Consider the following 19168-nt stretch of genomic DNA (forward strand, 5'->3'; position numbering starts at 1 on the left):
CGGTCCAAAGGTTTTCGATCGGATTGAGATCTGGTGACTGTGCAGGCCAATCCATAACTGCAACCCTATTCTCAATGAACCAACTTTTTACCCTGCGACTGGTATGATTTGTGTCGTTGTCCTGCATATAAACCCATCTTAGGGGCATATCTTCTTCTGCATAGGGCAACATGGTATTTTGTAATATTTGAAGGTATTTGTCTTGGTCATTATGGACCATCAATCTTATAGATTGGCCCTACGCCATAATAAGAAAAACAACCCCAAATATTTATTTTTGCTTCGCCATGTTTTACAGTTTTTATGGTGTATTGTGGTTTGTATGCAGAGTAAGGTGGCCTCCTTACATACATCCTGCGTCCACTTGACCCAAATAAAACAATTTTGCTTTCATCAGACCACAAAATATTACGTTATTTTGAAACAGGCCAATCTGCATGCGTTTTTGCAAAATGTAATCTTGCTACCACATGCCTTTTTTTCAAAAGGGGAACTTTTCTTGGGCTTCTGGAGACTAACTTACTTTGTACTAACTGCCTACGTACTGTTCTCGAAGAAACGCTTAAATTTAAATCTTCTTTAATATGGCGGGACGTTATAAAAGGATTGGCAATAGCAGCACGTTTTATCAATCTGTCTTCATGTTCAGTTGTTTTTTTGTTTTCGGCCCCTTGTTTCGCCTACATTTTTCCATTTTAGAGCATTTCTAATCATCATAGGAGAATAACCTAATGTCTCTTGAATAAATTTTTATGTTTTCCCTTCTTGTTTTAATTTAATAATTAGTTGTCTCTTTTCTGCACTACAATGCTTTGCACGACCCATAACTCCTATTAATAAAATAAATTTATACGATTATTTTATATATTTCATTAAATTAACACTAAAATTAATCTTACCTTTAATTAGTCTTACTAAAACCAAATAAACAAACAGCTAATATAAATAATTTGACAGGAAACAACAGATATGTTATTTTAACCTACAAATCTAGATATGTTCGTATATAAAATTTGGGACTTCCCTAAAGTAATTTTAACAGTGCTACCAACATTTTTTACTCCCATTTCATTATTCAGTGTTTGTATTACTGTTATGCCTAAATTTATTAACTTATATTTAAATTTACATAAAATTATTATCACAAATGATTGTTTTACTAGTCACTACTATTATTTTGTCCACAGCTGTATATACATGGTCCATAGTGTCACTCTTATGAATTAAATGTGCTAAAAATATATTTTCATCTCATTTTTAATTGACTTAGATTTTTGTTATACTTGAAAATAACTAGTAACTAATTATATATAATAATATATGATTATACATAAAACCAGAGTTAGGTAGAAGTTGAACTTGGTAGTTTTATATAATACATAAATTATGTGGGTATATTTTTAAATGTTATATATTTAGAAATGCAACAAGTTACATATTTTATGTTGAAAATACAGTGAGTTACTATTATTATAATTCTATTTTATCATCATTTTAGATTTGGAAAGTTTTTATAATCAAGTTGGTATCATTTTTAAATCAGATTGTGTACTATCTATTGAAGACATAGCAAATATACTTCGCTCCACACTAAATCTGGTAATGCCTATTATATTAGCGCATCGTTTTTTTTTTTTTGTATAGCATTTTGTTATTTTTTAAACTTTTAAAAGTCCAAGTTCATTTTTAATAATTGTTTTAAAGATTTTAGTAGAAAAATGTGTTTCATTAATCATTAGAATAGTTTAAACATTTTATTTCTAAAATATTATGTTGTAATTGGCATGTAATTTACAATGAGGCAAGAGTAAAGCCGAGCTAAAACATTTTTAGCGAAAGAATAAAGCTTCAATTGGACATGTAAGAAGCATTTTTAAACACATGAAAGAAAAAGAAATTTAAGTATGATAATCACCATAATTTTTGTTTTCATTTTTAAAATGACTTTTTATCTCCAATTTAAAAGTAGCTTTCTAAAAATTATTTACAAATTTGTACTTAAGTATTATAAATTATTGTAACGTTTCAAAAATATTTGATAAACTATCATAAAACCTGAAACCAAGGGACCTTAACAAAATGAACATTATAAGCATTATTTTTTTATTTATTTATTTTTTTTTGAGGGGCTTTAAACTAAAATTTTAAAACATAACTTAACTTATGGTGTCAAATTTGTTTTAATATATATATATATATGTGTGTGTGTGTGTGTGTGTGTGTGTGTGTGTGTGTGTGTGTGTGTGTGTGTGTGTGTGTGTGTGTGTGTGTGTGTGTGTGTGTGTGTGTATATGTGTGTATATATGTGTGTATATATATATGTATGTGTATATATATGTATGTGTATATATATATATATATATATATAGACAAATTTCACACCTTATATATACAATTTATATACAGTTACAGAAAAAAGACAATCTGGAAAAACTTTTTTTAGATATTCCCTTCAATTAATATAGTTCTATATTAAATGAAGGGAACCTCATACTGTTATACATATTTTTGTGGCTCTCGACAAGCATTATCTAAGTATACCATCAAACATTTTACTAGGTAGATGTCTCTTGGTAAGAAAAACTAAAATGACTGTTGAAAAAAGCATCTGGACAGTTACTTTCTGCTAACTTTTGGTCAAGATTTTCAATAAAGTTCATGGTGTAAGATCTTATAAGTATCCTAGTAGCTTAGGAAAATATAAGTAAAAATCATAAAAATCATAATTTCTATTTCTGTAAAATTTTATATCCATTGACAACTGTTACCATGGTGAAAATTAAGGAATTGACAGAAGTTGCTAGGAAAGTCCTCTCAAAAGAAGGCAAAATGGTTCGAGAAATACCACAACCACTTGGTATGCCCAAATCAACTGTTCAAGATACCCTGAGGAAGATTAAAAAACATGGAGTACTCAAAAGTTTACCTAGGTCTGGATGAAAACGAAAAATAACTCCAAGAATTGAACAAAAAATCCTCACTTTAGTTGAAAATTCTGAGACCTAATGCAACAGATATTGGAAAACAACTCAGAAAACTTGAGTTAGTCAATATAAGTCCTGAACAGTTAGAAACAGGCTGCATGAGTATGATTTACATGGTAGAGCTCTTGCCAAAAAACCGTTACTTACCAAACGACATATCGCAAAGAGGCTTGTGTTTGCAAAGAAGTATCAAAACTGGATCATTGATGATTGGAAGAAGGTATTATGGTTGGACAAAACAAAGGATGCCTAATGGTTCAGGTGGTAGACATTGGACATGGAGAAGGCCAGAGGAATCAATGCAACAATAGCATGTTAAACAGACAATGAAGCATGACAAGTATGTCATGGCCTGGGAGTGCTTCAGTTGGAATGGTGTGGGGTGTATTTATGTTATAGAGGATACATTGACTTCCCCTAAGTATATTAGAATACTTTCAAACCATATGCTACCATCTGCTCAAGAGTTATTCAATGGAGAATTCATATTCCAACAAGATGGTGATTCATAACTTAAGGCAAAAAATACCAAAGCCTGGCTCCAAGGCAAAAATATTGAGGTGTTAGATTGACCAGCACAAAGTCCAGACTTATAATCTTATAGAAAATAATCTTATAGAAAATAATCTTATAGAAAATTTATGAAAACTAGTCAAGGAAGAAGTTGGTAAGCTTATATTGACGAAAAAAGACAATATTGAGGAAGCACTCAGAAAATATAATGAGGTAATGGGTGATGACAAAAAAATGAGAATGCGTTTAAAAGGGTATTACTCCTTTATTTTAAATGATTTTTTTAAAATTAAAAAAGTATTAAATAGAGAATTTTTTGAGCTTTCAAAACATATATTTAATTATCTTCTATTACTCGATTGCTACGAATATTATCGATTTGACCTTTTACCGATCCCATAAGGTGTTGTATGGCAGTAAAGTCGATCTTATTCAAACAATACTTTGTTCTATTGCAAAGTTGATCAACAGTTTCTTCTTGCTAGTTGTTCTTGCATACTTCTCCTTTCAATTGAGACCAAAAGTCCTCAATAGGCCTGTTTTCAGGTATGTTGGGAGGGTTGTCTTCCTTTTCAACAAAATTGATGTCATTTTGTCTGAAATACTCCACTAAAGTTTTTGCGTAATGTGATGTTGCTAGGTCAGGCCAGAATATGTAATTGTTGTCTAGATGATTTGCTTTGATGAAAGGAACAATTCTTTTTTTGATGCACTTGCTCAGGTATAATTCTTGCTTGATTGATTGCTTAGAAGGTACAAAAAAAGGTATAGAAATACCTTTAGCTGAAACGCAAATCCAGACCAACACTTTTTGCTCATATTTTTCAACTGGATCATGTTTTATGCTTGGAGGTGTCAAAGCAGTGTTACTTGAGTAGAAATTTTGGTTTCCGTTAATGGTGCTATGCTTCAAAGTGAAATAAGATTCATCATCAATTATCCAATTACGCTTTTATATTTTTCGTATAATCGACTGTATCTGGTTCTTATTTTGCGTTTTTGTGACTCTGTTCTTAATGGAATCTTTGTTGTTTTTTTTGCATTTAATATCTGTGTGTTTCTTTAATGTTTTGCATATAAAGGACTGATTGCACACAAATTTTCTAGCTGCTTGTTTTTGTGAGACGCCATCCTTGTGGTCAAACATGGTCTTCAGCTTGGTAATGTTTTTTTTCGTCATTTTTTTGCGACTCGACCACTTTCTTTAACTCTTTGAGTTACAATTCCATTTTCTGTGCGTTTAATTATACGGTATATGGTTGCTTTTTGTATTTTTCTGCTTTAAAATGACAATAAGTGTAATATTTACCATTTTGCTTATTGTCCATGTAAAATCCATACACACGTTCATGGAGAAGTTCTTGCTTAAATTTGTTTATTTTCATTTTAAATTGTTGAATTTTAATTACTTTTTTTTTATTTAAAGCTAGAATAAATTTGCAATAAAATACATACAAAATTTATATACAGCTAATGGTATTAGTACATGCAAATTTAATTTGAACGCAGTCTCATTTTTTTGTCATCACCTGTTATAACAGCCTGGTTGAGTTAAAGCCTAAGAGAATTGACAAAGTTTTAACTAATAAAGGAGGATGGACTAAATATTGAAGAAGCTGAAAAAGAAAAAAAACATTTTGTCGGGTTACTTTTTTCCATAGTCATTTTAGTTTTTCTTACCAAAAGAGACATCTACTATTATAGTAAATGGTATACTTAGATAGAACTTGTCAAGAGCTACAAAAATATACATAACAGTATGAGGTTTCCTTTATTTAATATAGAATTGCATCTAAAAATAGTTTGTCCAGATACTTTTTTCTGTAACTCTATAAAGATAAACTAGTTCACAAATGAGCTTAATTTTGAAAATGTTATCTCTGCATTATTATAACAAAGGTTTATCTTGGATCTAATTAATATTAATATTGGATCTAAATAATATACAAAATGTTTTTTAAATGACAGCATTTGTTGATTCCAAGATAAACCTTCCTTATAATAAGATAACATTAACAAACCTTTGTTTTCACATTACATAATCCAACTCTATCAAGCTAAGCCTATAGGAATACAATCAGTAATAACATTGTTTCAGATACAAGATACAGTATGCAACAAAATTATTCATACCCTATCATAAAAGATGTTGTAGTAACAAAATAAAAACCAAATTGATTTAAATAATTTTAATTGAAGTTAAAAAAATGTTTATTGTAACAACTTTAAATAATATTAACTATAATATTTGCAAAATTAAATCTTGTTTTAAAAAAAAAAAGAAAATTGTTTAAAAATTGAGATATTAGGAAGCGTCAAAAGTATTCATACCTCTCAAAGTTTTATTAAGTATATTCGAGTTTTTTGTTTTATAGTTAACTAATATTTAGTATGAAGTCCTTTGGCATTGATAGCTGCTTGCAAGTGATGAGAAATACTATCAATTAAGTTTTGTAAATAGTTTGGAGTAATATTATGCCAAGCTGCCTCAAAAGCTAAGAAGAAGTTTTGTTTAATGGTACTGTGCTCATCCCTGTTAACTTTATTATCCAAATAATACCACAAATTTTCAATTGGATTGATATCTGGACTTTGCACAGGCCAATCCAACAATGCTATATAATTTTCTGAAAAATGTACTTTGGCAATCTTACTGGTATGTTTTGGATGATTGTCACGTTTGAAGGCAAATTGATCCACTAATCCTAATTTATTGATAGAGGGCATAATGTCGTTTTGCAAAATATTTTCATATCCAGCTCCTGTTAACTTTTCTCCAATTTGAACTGAGTTACCTACTCCGTTATAACTAAAACAGCCCCAAACAAGTACATTACCAGCTCCATTTTTGATGGGTGCTTTTATAGTTTTCCTTTTTTTTTCCATACATTTGGTCTTTTTTTGGAATTCTTTTGTTTGAATTTACTTTCATCAGACAATAAAGCTGATTTCCAGAAATCTAGTGGCTTTGAAAAGTACTTTTTTGCAAAGGAAAGGCATTTAGTTTTTTTGTTCTCAAAATAAAAGGAAGGTTTTTTTGTGACACGAGATCCATAAAACCCTGTAGAGCAAAGTCTATGTTGTGTTGTTTGTTTAGAAATGTTCACATTTAGTTTCTCTTTAATAGCTCTGGCAGAAGTAACAGGCTCTCGCTTTACTTCTTATACAATAAGCTTATCTTCTTGAGATGTTATTTTTGGTGGTTGGCCTGAATGTGTTTTATTTTGCACACTTTCAGTTTTTTTATATTTTTGTATTATTGATTTTACCTTTGCCTTGCTTTTATTATATTTTTCAGCAACTTTTCTATACCCAAAGCCTCTTTCATGATCATCAATAATCATTTGCCATACCTCAACACTAGTTTTGTAGGTCTTAGGCATTTTGGAAATTTTTTGAAATAAAACAGAAGAAGTTATTTAAACATTTAAAATTTTATGTCTGTAGTGTAAACAAACAAAATTAAATAACCTACCAGCAAAAACAATCAAAAAATAAACTTGCAGCACTAAATATTTCAATGGGTATGAATACTTAAGTCGTATTTAAAATTGCACTTTTTATGTTATATACTAAATAGAACCAAACATATAATTTAGCATCATAATTATCTACACAGAATTATTCTTTATTATCTTGTTTGACATATTTATTTTTTCATAGCAATAAAAAGTAAATATGTTAGAGAATGAAAACAAAGTTTAGTAATATGCTTGGGGTATGAATAATTTTGTCGCATACTGTACATGGGGTATGCTTGGGTATAAAGCATATTACTAAACTTTGTTCTCATACTTTTGTCACATACTGTACAAGATACTAACGTTTTGGATACTAAGTAAATTTGTAGAATTTTTCCTTTTAATTTGGATTTTTACAACATTTTTTTCTCACAGCTTTTTAAGGGCCTTCTTTCCACTCTTCTGTTATTTTCATTTTATATTTTAAAAGTTTTTATTTTCTTAAAGAAAGACAAGCAACAGGAGATCAGTTTACAAAATACTGATAGCGATGACCTGGCGTCATGTCCTCTTGTGCTTCAAGTAAGTTTACAAACATTTATAGTTATTGATCAGAAGATCTTTCAACAACACTTGGGTTTTTATTGTGGCAAGTGCTTGCTGTCATAAAAATACCAACATTTTTAATTTAGAAACTTCACTGCAGCAACAGCCTTTGTAGAATCTTCTACTTTTGCATTTAGGCTCTTAATACTTAATATATTATACTAATTTCAAAATGTATTTTGTTGGATATATTTGTTGTTTTTCATGTTGTTTCACCAGGATAACAGTTCAATTTTAAATGTACTTGATTTAAAATGCCTTCCCTTCTTACTATAAATTATCTAAAAGTGTTAGTAAAGCTCTTCCTTGCCACTAGTCAAGGTTAGAATTTTATCTACTTTTACTCGTAAGTTCCTTATACTAATATTTTATATTAAATTTGATGTTTAATACATTTAAAAACTCAAAATCACTCATTTTCTATCAATATTACGCATGATAAATGGCAGTTTATTCTCTCAAATTTTTAAGACTAGTTATAAAAGACATGACATACTGTGTATACTGGTGTATACGTTGATCCTGAAATGAATAGTTGTTTTACAGCTGATATAAATTATGATATATGGATTTTGGTTCTTTAAGTTAAGTTCAATTTTTTTTCTAAAAAGCATTTTACAACCAATCTTCCATTAATGTTTATGTTGAATATATTTGACAGAACTGTTGCATGAAAAAATGATAACTATTATAATCCTACATCATTAGAAATTTTTTTAAAAACATTTCAAATATCCAAATTTCTTGAAGCTTCTACATTTAAGTCTATTGCATCTAAAATCTTAGTAAGGGGTGGGGGTGGGGGTGGGGGGGTGTAAGTAAACAACCCTCTACTATATTTTAATAAAGTATTAAATCACTTTTTTGATTTTTCAGAGTGCAAAAAAGTATAATTTTTTCTATATGCTTGTTATCTAAAAATACAAATGTAAAAAGGAGTTGCGTCTTAAATAAAATAGTTAATTCCAAAATTGACAGCATGCTTTTTTAGCAGCTGTGTTTAATAAAAAAAAAAAAGATTTCTTCCTTTTTAAAATTTACTTTTATTTTGGGTTAAATATATTGACTTTTATACTAATTGTTTTTAGTTTAATCCAAGAATTGGGGATTGCAGTGTTGGTACAACCACTATTTCTAAATTTGAATATGCAGGTTGATATTGTACTCTACAAATTTGAAAATGTTATTTTTTACTAATAGTGTTTTCTTAAGTTCTGCAGTTTTTTTTTTAAATACATACTGGTAATTAAATTTAGACAATAGATGACTATTGATTATACCATAATTTTACATTTGCAATATAAAACTATAGTGTAATGAACAGTCATCTATTAGCCAGTAATAGCAAACAGTGAGCCATTGAATTAAGTCAGCTTCATTTAGCTTAACTATTTAAGCTGAATAAGAGGCTCATTAATAAGAGGCTCATTTACAACTGAAAGAAAATATTTAGTAAAAGTTACTGGCTACTTTATTTAATTCAGGTTTGACAGTTTTTGATCACTCTTCCATTTTATTATATAATTTCTATATTATTAAATTTTGTGTTTTCTACATAATTTGTTAACACCATGCTTTTAATATATTTTTTTATAACATAGCTGATAGCATTAACTTTTAAAATTACTCATTTAAAAATATTTCTTTCTTTTTAGGATGTGCTTTTGTTTCTAACTACGATTCAAATTATTGTCATCCTACCACTACTCCAAGTAAGATTGTTTGTTAAAATATTTGCACTAGTTTGGTCACAAGTACAAAGTTCATGACTACAGAAAATAATGTCTGCTGTTTATCTTCTTTTTTTTTTTTTGCTTAAAATTTCTTTTTGGTGTTAAATATTGTTTGTTACGTCCACAAAGAAGTTTAACTAGTTAAAAAAAGTTTTCTAAAAATAACTTAAACTGAAATAATTCATACCTTTGTCAAGACCAGCACCTACAACATCAGGTCCTTCAGTAAGAAACAATCCCCTAACGTTTTTCACCTGAGCTGAGAGCTCACTAACTTGTTGAAGACTAAAATATATTATATAAGTCACTGGTAAAAAAAGCAACTGTATTAGATGTTGAAAAAGTTCAACACAGTCAAAGTGCAGATAATTTTTATCAAGCTTTCTCAGTTAAAATGGATCAATTTAAAAAAAAAAAATAAAAAAGTTTATTGCATAATCAACTGATGAAGCTAGATGAAGTGCAGAAAACAAAAAAATTCCATATAGAAAATGCACCAGGTAGATGAAAGTTAAGGAGCTAAAAATGATATTGCACCAACAATTAAAAGCCAATAGTAATCAAAGGAGAAAAAAGTTGAAAATATCACTGCTTGCATAAATTGGTCAAAACTAAAGTAGGAATAAAATAAAGGGTTCTCAGATTCTTTGCAAATAATCTGAGTCACAGAGAGTTGTTTCTCAGCCAAAATGTGAGCAGTTTTACAAAGATTTCCTAAAAGCAAATTATTATGACATTTTGGAGTTGCGGGAAATGATGTGTTTTAATCAAGTGATTCCTGCAGCATATAAATTCAAAAGAAAGGCAAAACTAGAAGGTTTTAGTATGGTTGCAATTAACTTAAGGGGCATGACTAGTATATAACAGTAAATAAAAGACTGTATGAAGTAATTAAAGTCACAAATGTTGCCTTTTATACGCCAACATAATTCATGTAATAGTTACATGTTTTGGTTTGACCTTGTATTATCACATCAGTTACTTCAGTACTAAAAACACTTCAAAAATCAAGCTATTTTTTTACTCATACTAGCATTAATGGTAACAACAGACACCTCTACAAATGTAAAATACAAACTATTGCTAAATTTGTTAAGAAGTTGCTCGTCTGGATGTTTTTCAAAGAATGGAATGTCAATTCCTTTAATTGTTCCAAGCACCATTGTTATCAACCAAAAAATCTATTTAGAGCATTGTATCAAAAAAAGATTAGTTCCATTCATTGAAGAGCATCACTGATCATCATCATTGATAAATATATATTTTTGCCCGACTTGTTGTCTGCTCATTCTGTTAAAACTGGTTGATTACTTTCAAGAGAAAAAGGTTGATTTTGTTGAAGAAGACAACCCAGCAAACTTGCCAGATTGTCATCCAATAGAGAATTTTTAGAGTTTTCTTAAAGGACTGACTATGCAAGAACAATTGGCAAGCTGAAAATTTATATCAATTAAAAAAATGGATTTAATTTTTTATTCATAAAATTGATACAAATCTCATCAAGAGCTTAATTGAAAAAAACTCATTTCAAATGATAAATTTTGATCAAAAACTAAATCTGTCTTTGTTTAAATTTAATCTTTATTTAAATTTTATATATGTATGTATGTATGTATGTATGTATGTATGTATGTATGTATGTATGTATGTATGTATGTATGTATGTATGTATGTATGTATGTATGTATGTATGTATGTATGTATGTATGTATGTATGTATGTATGTATGTATGTATGTATGTATGTATGTATGTATGTATGTATGTATGTATGTATGTATGTATGTATGTATGTATGTATGTATGTATGTATGTATGTATGTATGTATGTATGTATGTATGTATGTATGTATGTATGTATGTATGTATGTATGTATGTATAAATTAGAAGGCCTCATTGTTAAAGTAATTTGTATTGAGATTAATGTACATTTACATCCTGATGTTTATTTGTACAGAATTTGTAAGAATTTCCTCCCTTCCTTTCTACCTCCTTGTATTGAAAAGTTTTAAGTTTTTAAATTAAAAAAGACAACAAATTTAAGTGCTTACTAATTTGACAGAAAACATTTGGACTTTTTCCCTACATGTTAAAGGACATCCTTATCCTAAGGTTTATGGACTCAAATTCTTTCCTCCCACTGTTTAGTGCATATGCATGCTCATGTACCCCAACCCCACCGCATCCCCACCCCATCCCTATTAAATACATTTACCACGCCCACCACAATTTTAAAGGAAAATTATGTCCTTAATCCTTAATTTAACTTTTTAGCAAAAATTATTTTAATGATTAAAGTCATAGGATCAATGATTCGGGGGACAATATAATGCAGACTATCCCCCTCTCCCTCATCATGTTAGGGAAAATATGTCTGCTCTCAAGACATACTTTTTGATCAGATTGCTCCTCTGATTCAATAGTTTAAGAGGGAGGATGCTCTAGATCTACATCCACCAAGAATTATACAACTTACAGCTCACCATTAGGTTAGAGCAAAAAAGAAAATTAATCAATAAATAACAGATGAGTTGACCTAAGTGATCAAAACTGAGCAACTAAAGTAAATTTAGTCAATTAGGAATGAAAGTTGAACCTTATAGATAACCTGGATTCAAACTGTAGCATTAACTTGTGTGAGCATGAAGAACACTCATTATTTTATGATTTAAGTTTATCATTAAATAGAATATGTTGAAATAAAAGAACGTAATTAAAGGGATCAGAACAAATATATCTAAGCATCAGCATTTGAGTTTACAGTTTTCAGTACAAATTAGTACATTTTAAAAATAACTTACAGTTGTCTGAAAAGAATTAAAAGAAAAAGTTGTGAGAACAGTTTTAAATGACTCTTGAATAATTCCAATATAAATATTTTACAGTATGAATATGTAAATTTTTAAAAAGTGGAGATGTCTACACAATGGACCAAAGTAACAAACAGGTTCGATAAATAATGACTATTGGTACAGATTTGTTTTGTCTCTAACTTTTATGCATAAATTCCTTCACACCATAAGCAAGTGGTTTTTCTAAAGGCTTTTTTTCTAAAGGCTTTTTTTCTAAAAACTTTTTTACTTTAGTTCCATTGAACTCTTGTTAAGCTTGTAAAGAATGACAGATGGGTGGTGTTTGTTGCCCATTGAATTTCTAATGGGTTGTTTCTAATTTGCTAAATTTGTTTTTCTAGTTTTTTCTTCATAGTATGTAATGACTTGGATCTTGTTCCAAGTTGTTCGTAACAGTATACAATTTTGAAACTGCTTCAGTTTCAAAATATCAAAATTAAGTAGTTAGGTTGCTACATTAGGTTGTTTAAAAAAGTTTTGTTAGAGTGCCACAACATTAGGCCTACTGATTACTTTAGTCCAGTGTCTCCATAGTTGTTGACACATAACATGTAAAAAGTAGCAGAAGAAGCAAAAAGCTGTTAAATAATCTTTGATTTACAACCATATTGTCATATTCTTTTAGTAAAGTGTCTATTGATGAAATAGATATTTTGGTTAAAATGGAAATGACATAGCAGTTTTCTGAACATTATATAAAATAATGTGCATTTAAGTAACTGTGAATGAAAAAATGCACATTTAAATGCTATTTTCTGTTCAATTTTATTGACTTTTTGTAGAAAATTATTTTAGATATCATAGGTGTTTTATTATAAATTTTTTTGCCTCATAGAACTCAATTTTAGCTAAAACCTTAACTATAACGCATTTTGCAACACTATAACAACTTTTGTTTAAAAAATTTTTAAAATGATAAAAAAATATAATAAATTTTGAGTTATTTTAATTTAGAGCCTACAGATGCACCTATATCTAATAAGCATTATAACATTAGTAAAGTGTACTATTTGGTGAAGAATGGCAGTTGTTTCACAGACAATAATGCTTGTACCTCTCCATTTTATAATATTACAGTATATTGGGATAAACCTGTAACTTCATATCCAATTACAAACTATATGATTGCTTATGGTGTTCTTCTAGGGGATGGTGTTCCATTTTCTAAATATATGAATGAATCAATTCCTTCAGTAAGTGCTTTTTATTTAAGTTTCTATTTAGAAATTAAAATTTTGTTTTACATTTCATGTCAGGTAAAAAATTTTAGTCTATTTATCTTTTGTTATTTGTGATTTTTTAAAGGATGCTTTATCTTACTGCATCACTGAAGTACCTCCTGGAATCTTATTTGGTGTGTATGTAAGTATATTAATGTTTTTATCAATGTAAAACATGGACTGAGGTAATCCAATGCAAAGTATTGTATTTATTTCAAGCAGCAAAAAGTTGCATAAGTGAGAGCTAAAACTTTGATTATATACATTTATTAAATCTAAAACTTATATTGTTGCAGAATACAAACTTAATGTTCTATAGCCATACAACAGCAGTTCTATAACAATATAGAAGAATCCATTATTTGGAATGTTATCCTATAGGACTACTTTGGAATCATTTCTATAGAATAATATTTTGTAGCAATTCTATTAAAATTTCTATAAATAATGCTATTAAAAGTTTCTATCAAATTTTTTTTTAACAACCATACAGCATATGAGTACTTACAGCTGATTTCAAAAATGAGTTTGTTGAAAATAAGAACATACTTTTGCAACAACTTCTTTTCAAAGAGATTAGAGAGTAATATTAGAATCTGGAGAGAGCTCTTTTCAAATAAATAACATGAGCATTTTGAATTTGTTGCACACATGAATGGCCTTCTAAACACTAATATCTAAATCACTAATACACTAATATCTAAAACTAATATCTAAAACACTAACATCTAAATTACTAGTATAAAGCCCCTATTGAACAAGATTCAAGTTTAACCAAGTTAGATGAGTTTGCACCATACCTTTTTAGAATTGTTAAAGCTACACCCATCAGGTGTAGTTTTAACAACATTTTACGAAAAAAGATTTTAATCAGTCTTTGTCTACTTTGTTTTCTGGTATTGGTTGAAATATGGTATTTGTTATTTGATATGGATTTGTATGATATGATTATATTTTGATTGTTTTTGCAGATTCATGCAGCCACCGCAACACCAAATAATGGCTTTAGACCACTAAATGTTTTTGAATATATAACAATTAAAGTTCCTCCTCCACCTCCTTTGTTTTGTAAGTTTTTATTGTTTAAATAATAAGTTTAAGAGCAGTTGTTTTTTGTTTATTTATTGAATCTTTTAATTGAATTTTATACCTTAATTTTATAGTCCCAACAGCCAATCCAACTCAACCAATTTCTAGAGATAGTAAGTTCACTGATTTTTTCAAAGTATTTTATAAGTACCAAACTATAAGAGTTTAGCAGCATTAATTAAAGCATTCTTTTTAAGTAACTGGTGGTCAGAATGTTTTGGGATAAAGGTGTAATTGAAATTTGCAGAAGATATGATAGAAAGTGGTAGGAAGAATCCGGTTTCATAGTTTGTCTCTATGACACAGTTAATGACTTTTAACCAGAAATTTTTTTCAATATAGTTTCAGCAGCATTTTTGTGAAGTTATTTAAAGGCTTTTTATGGACTATTAGTGATTGTAAAGTCAAAGCAAAAAATTTGCAGAGGAGAGCTTTATTATGGAAGACTTGCAATTTGAAAGTTGTGTTTTCTGTGAGAAAGCAAGAAAATGTTGTAGAAATTTCTGCCAAGTTTCTTTAAATTTTCCTGAATACATGTTTAATTTTGAAGCCAAGCTTCTTTAGCTCATCTCAACAGTTTTTAGAGAAAGTTTTTTCATTTGAGTTGCTGTTTCTTGTCCAATTTGGGTGACCTTTTCTTGAAATATTATTTTATGGGTAGACTACTTTTAAGAATTGCACAGTGACTCAAAATAACAAAAATGGCAATAAACCAGAGTTTGTATTAAAAAATCTACCCAAAAAAGCACAAAAACATCCACCTAAAAAAAACACAAAAAGAACACCTAAAAATGGGTTTCTTTGATTCTTTTTGGAATTTTTCCTATAAAATCAAACTTTTTTCACCTTCACACTTTTTTCACCTTTTCACCTGTTTTTTCGCAGATTATCAGGCTAGGTTGCAGGTTTATTTGCAGGTTTATATAAATAACATAGAAATAAGGGTTTTTGGAATTAAAAGTCTTTAGCCTTTCAATGCATTCATTTTTGTCAAAAGGTATTTATGTATTTCTCTCTAAAAGAATATTACTAATGTTTTATCTTTTTTTAAGAAATAAGCCATTTTTGAGTCTCTGGCCTTTAATTGTTCTAGAATACTTGTCTTCATCTTGAAACATTAATGTTTATATTATAATTTATATTATAGCTGTTTATTTAGCTTTTATTTAGCTGTTTGTTTATTCACTTATTTGTACCTTTTTATTTTTCATGTTTACCTGTTGATCAGGGTTATGGGGAGTTTTGTAGATCTTTACTACACTTAACCGCAAAATTAATCAAAAACTTATAAATTCCAACTTGTTTTGAAAAATTTTATATATTTCCCAGATTTATCAATTACAAAGATAATAATGTTTATTGTTACACCTTTTGTAGGTTTCATTCCATTTCCCTTATTAAATTTTGAAATTATAGGAGCTTTTCATAAGTAGCATGTTTTGCTGTAATTAAACCTCACTTCTAAAAGAAAAGTATGAATTGGTTTTAAATTGTTTTAAGAGTAGAATAGATAACTGTCATTTGAGCAACACATCTGTTTGCAATGCGGCATTCAATTCAATGTGGACATCTGAATTGTTAATGATACATAGCAGACATTTTAGAACCTCTTTCGGTACCTTTTGTATCATACATTAGAGATGGATTCCTTCTTATGCAGGATAATCCTAGACCACATACTTCTCATATTGTTACTGAATACTTAAACAATGTTAATATTCACGTTTTGGAGTGACCAGCTTGCAGTCCTTTTGCAGTCTTATCTGCGTGTGGGAAGATATCCCTCAAGAAAGGATTAGATCTCTAATTAAAAGTCTGCCACGGCGCTGTCAAGGCTGTAATAACATCAAGATGTGGTAATGCTAGTTGTTGATAAGTCAATAATGTTTCAATTTAAACTGTATTAATGTGCATAACAATAATAATTATTTTACTTTATTTTACTAAATAAACCATATTTTTGGTTTTTTTTTTTTTTTTCACCATCGCCATTTTCAATTTTATTATTATCATTGAAATAATTGCGTTTATGTGTTCTATTCTTAATATGTTTGTCAAAATATGTAATATTGACGACAACTAGAATAAATCAAAATGTATGTGATGCGTTAATTTTGCCGCTAAGTGTAGTTTACATGGCTTCTCTGAACCCAATCGGTTCCTGATCTTTGTCCAGATAAACTGAAATGTTTAGAATCACCTCCTAATGAAGGCTGAAGTGGCTTGACTAGAAACTGTGCCATGTATCCTCTTTTTATATTCAACAGTCCATAGGCAAGATGAGCATTTCTGAAATAGTTATGAATTTCTACTATCTACTTTGAGATGATAGTGTTACCATTATCTTTTTTTAACAAACTCATACAATGGGTACTGCATCCATATGCCAGAATTACTCTCTCATCTTTACCATCATGGCTTTTTATCTTTGCAGACAGCAAACACATCTTTTCCATACTATCTTTTTATCTTTAGAATGCTTCATTAAGGATTTTGAAGCAATATTCTCCAATTTTCTTCTCTGCTTCAGAATCAACATTGTGCAAAAAGCTTTTTTCCAATGTGAATTGAGTGGGCATTGGTTGGATAATTCTGAATGCTTTATTGCCTATCTTGTCAGAAGACTGGTGTGGTTTTGTTCTTAAGTTTCTTACAATTCTCATATGTGAGATCATTGCACATAGTAACTCCCTTTCTTAATTTCTTGCAATTTATTGGAATATATCCAATAAATTAATAAATACATAAATAACTTTTGAAACTCTGCCCCCTCAATTGAGTTAAATGATAGGTTTCAGCTGAAGAAAAAGCAAGCAACATGCTTACTAAAAGAACTTCTCTGATAGGTAGATGTTCTGACAACAAAGATGTTGAGATTAGAATGTTCCAGATTACTTGCTTCAGTTGGGGCATGTCAAATGTTTTAGAGATCAAAAAAGTTAATTCACTTTGAATAAAATCTTTTCCTTAAATATGTAGGGGAAACTTTTGCATTAAAAAAAAAGGACAATGTCCTCAGCCATAAGCAATATCAAGTGAGAAGAATTTCAGCTCTTGTACACAATGAATATATTTATCTCACTTTGCACGAAATTTTAGTGGAAAAGTTTAAATGCTCTCCTGAGGCTTCTACAAAGTACACTTTTCAAAGCATGTTAACCATCACTGTTAGTAGAATTCCTGAAATGATTAATATGCCGGAATGCAACCAAGATGACAAAATATTGAGTTTTTTATATAATGATTTGTTTTGATGGAGCTTTGAGCTAATGTAGAATTTAAGCACAAAGAAAGCCTTTTCAGTACAACTTTTGTGCCTTTACTGCCTATGCAGAAAGTAGATGCAGAAATTTGAAAGTAGATGCAGAAATTTGAAAAAACAAAAGTCCTTCAAGTCTTCACTTTTGTAGGCCTTTCCATCAATGTTTGAGGTCTCTCCATCTTCAATATGAAAAAGAGAGTCCAATTATATGAAGATAACAGGAAACAGATCTAAAAAATCAAACAACTATGTTAGATATACTGGTTACTATAATGAGAAAAAGAAAACAGTAATGAGGTGATGGTACATAGAGTAAGCCTAGAATTAAGTTAAAAAACACTATGAATGATATTCTTACGCATGGCTCAATCTTTATAAATAATTTATCTTAACAAGATAAACTACTTATAAACATATCAGTTTACTAATTGGTCAGCATCATAACAATATTATAGATTGATAAAATTAAATCAAGCAAAAAAATAGACTAAATCAACTTATAGTCGATTAGTAGAAAACTCAGTCAAGTAAGTCGACTATTCAATTATTCAAAGGCAACTAATTTTGACTTTTGACTAGTTGACTTTTCAATTTCGACTAGTCAATTTAGTCGTAGTTGATAACATTGCTAATAAGAACTATAAAGCAAAATGATAACCAAATGAAGTTATCAAAATGATTGTAATGTAAATAATAAAGTAAATATAAAAAATTTGAAGTAACTTTTTTTCTGTATTAATATCTTTTATGTTAATACAGAATATGGTGCACATGACTTTTTTTTTTTTAACAAACTTGAATTTTTTGCCCCCCCCCCCAAAAAAAAAAAAAATTATTTCAATGTATAACAAGCTTAATAACAGTCTTTGTTAAATTTTGTTGAGTTTTTATTGTTTTTTGATCATCCTGAGTCACTATATTCTATTATGCAATTGTTGAATGCCTTCAACATGAAAATGCTTTACAACAACAAAGTCTTTCATTTGTTTAAGAATAAAATAAGTTTGCTGTCTAATATCAGCTTTATCTTCAACACAGAAGCTTATCGTTAAAATATATTATCTGGGAAAATAAAAATCTGGGATGGGTTTTTTTAACCAGATATTTTGTCCCAAACTTTCCGACCACCGGTAATTAACCTACTTGTTATTGTGCTTAAGATTTTTTGGACAATTTTTATACGTATTTTTTTTAGATAACGCCTCCATAATAACTGCTGCAATATTAGTTCCTGTTATTTTAATTCTTATTATTATTTTTGCCACTGTGGTTGTAATAAGAATCCGTCAAAAAAAGGTAGTAAACCAACCTTTAAAATGGAACACAGATCTTTGCACAATTGAGTGAGTACAGTTATTTTTTTTTTTCTTTCCTTATACAAATCCTGTTCATCATTCTTTGAAGACTAAACATTAATAAATTATATAATAAAAAATATTTTCTGAATA

The 19168-nt window shown here is 29.0% G+C and overlaps 1 protein-coding gene across 1 annotated transcript in view; it reads left to right on the forward strand.

The window, feature by feature from the left end:
* LOC149890080 (uncharacterized) overlaps positions 1-19168 on the forward strand; it is a 39478-nt gene that overhangs the window by 17364 nt on the left and 2946 nt on the right. The window contains exons 8-16 of the mRNA XM_090085582.1: positions 1499-1599; positions 7466-7540; positions 8653-8716; positions 9220-9276; positions 13104-13342; positions 13455-13511; positions 14341-14437; positions 14533-14571; positions 18916-19063. Of these exons, the coding sequence (XP_089941708.1) occupies positions 1499-1599; positions 7466-7540; positions 8653-8716; positions 9220-9276; positions 13104-13342; positions 13455-13511; positions 14341-14437; positions 14533-14571; positions 18916-19063 (877 nt within the window). The remainder of the gene's footprint in view (positions 1-1498; positions 1600-7465; positions 7541-8652; positions 8717-9219; positions 9277-13103; positions 13343-13454; positions 13512-14340; positions 14438-14532; positions 14572-18915; positions 19064-19168) is intronic.

This window comes from Hydra viridissima, unplaced genomic scaffold, assembly GCF_058129835.1.
Source record: "Hydra viridissima isolate aposymbiotic clone 2 unplaced genomic scaffold, HvirCarnegie_v1 scaffold_4, whole genome shotgun sequence".
Lineage (NCBI taxonomy): Eukaryota > Metazoa > Cnidaria > Hydrozoa > Anthoathecata > Hydridae > Hydra > Hydra viridissima.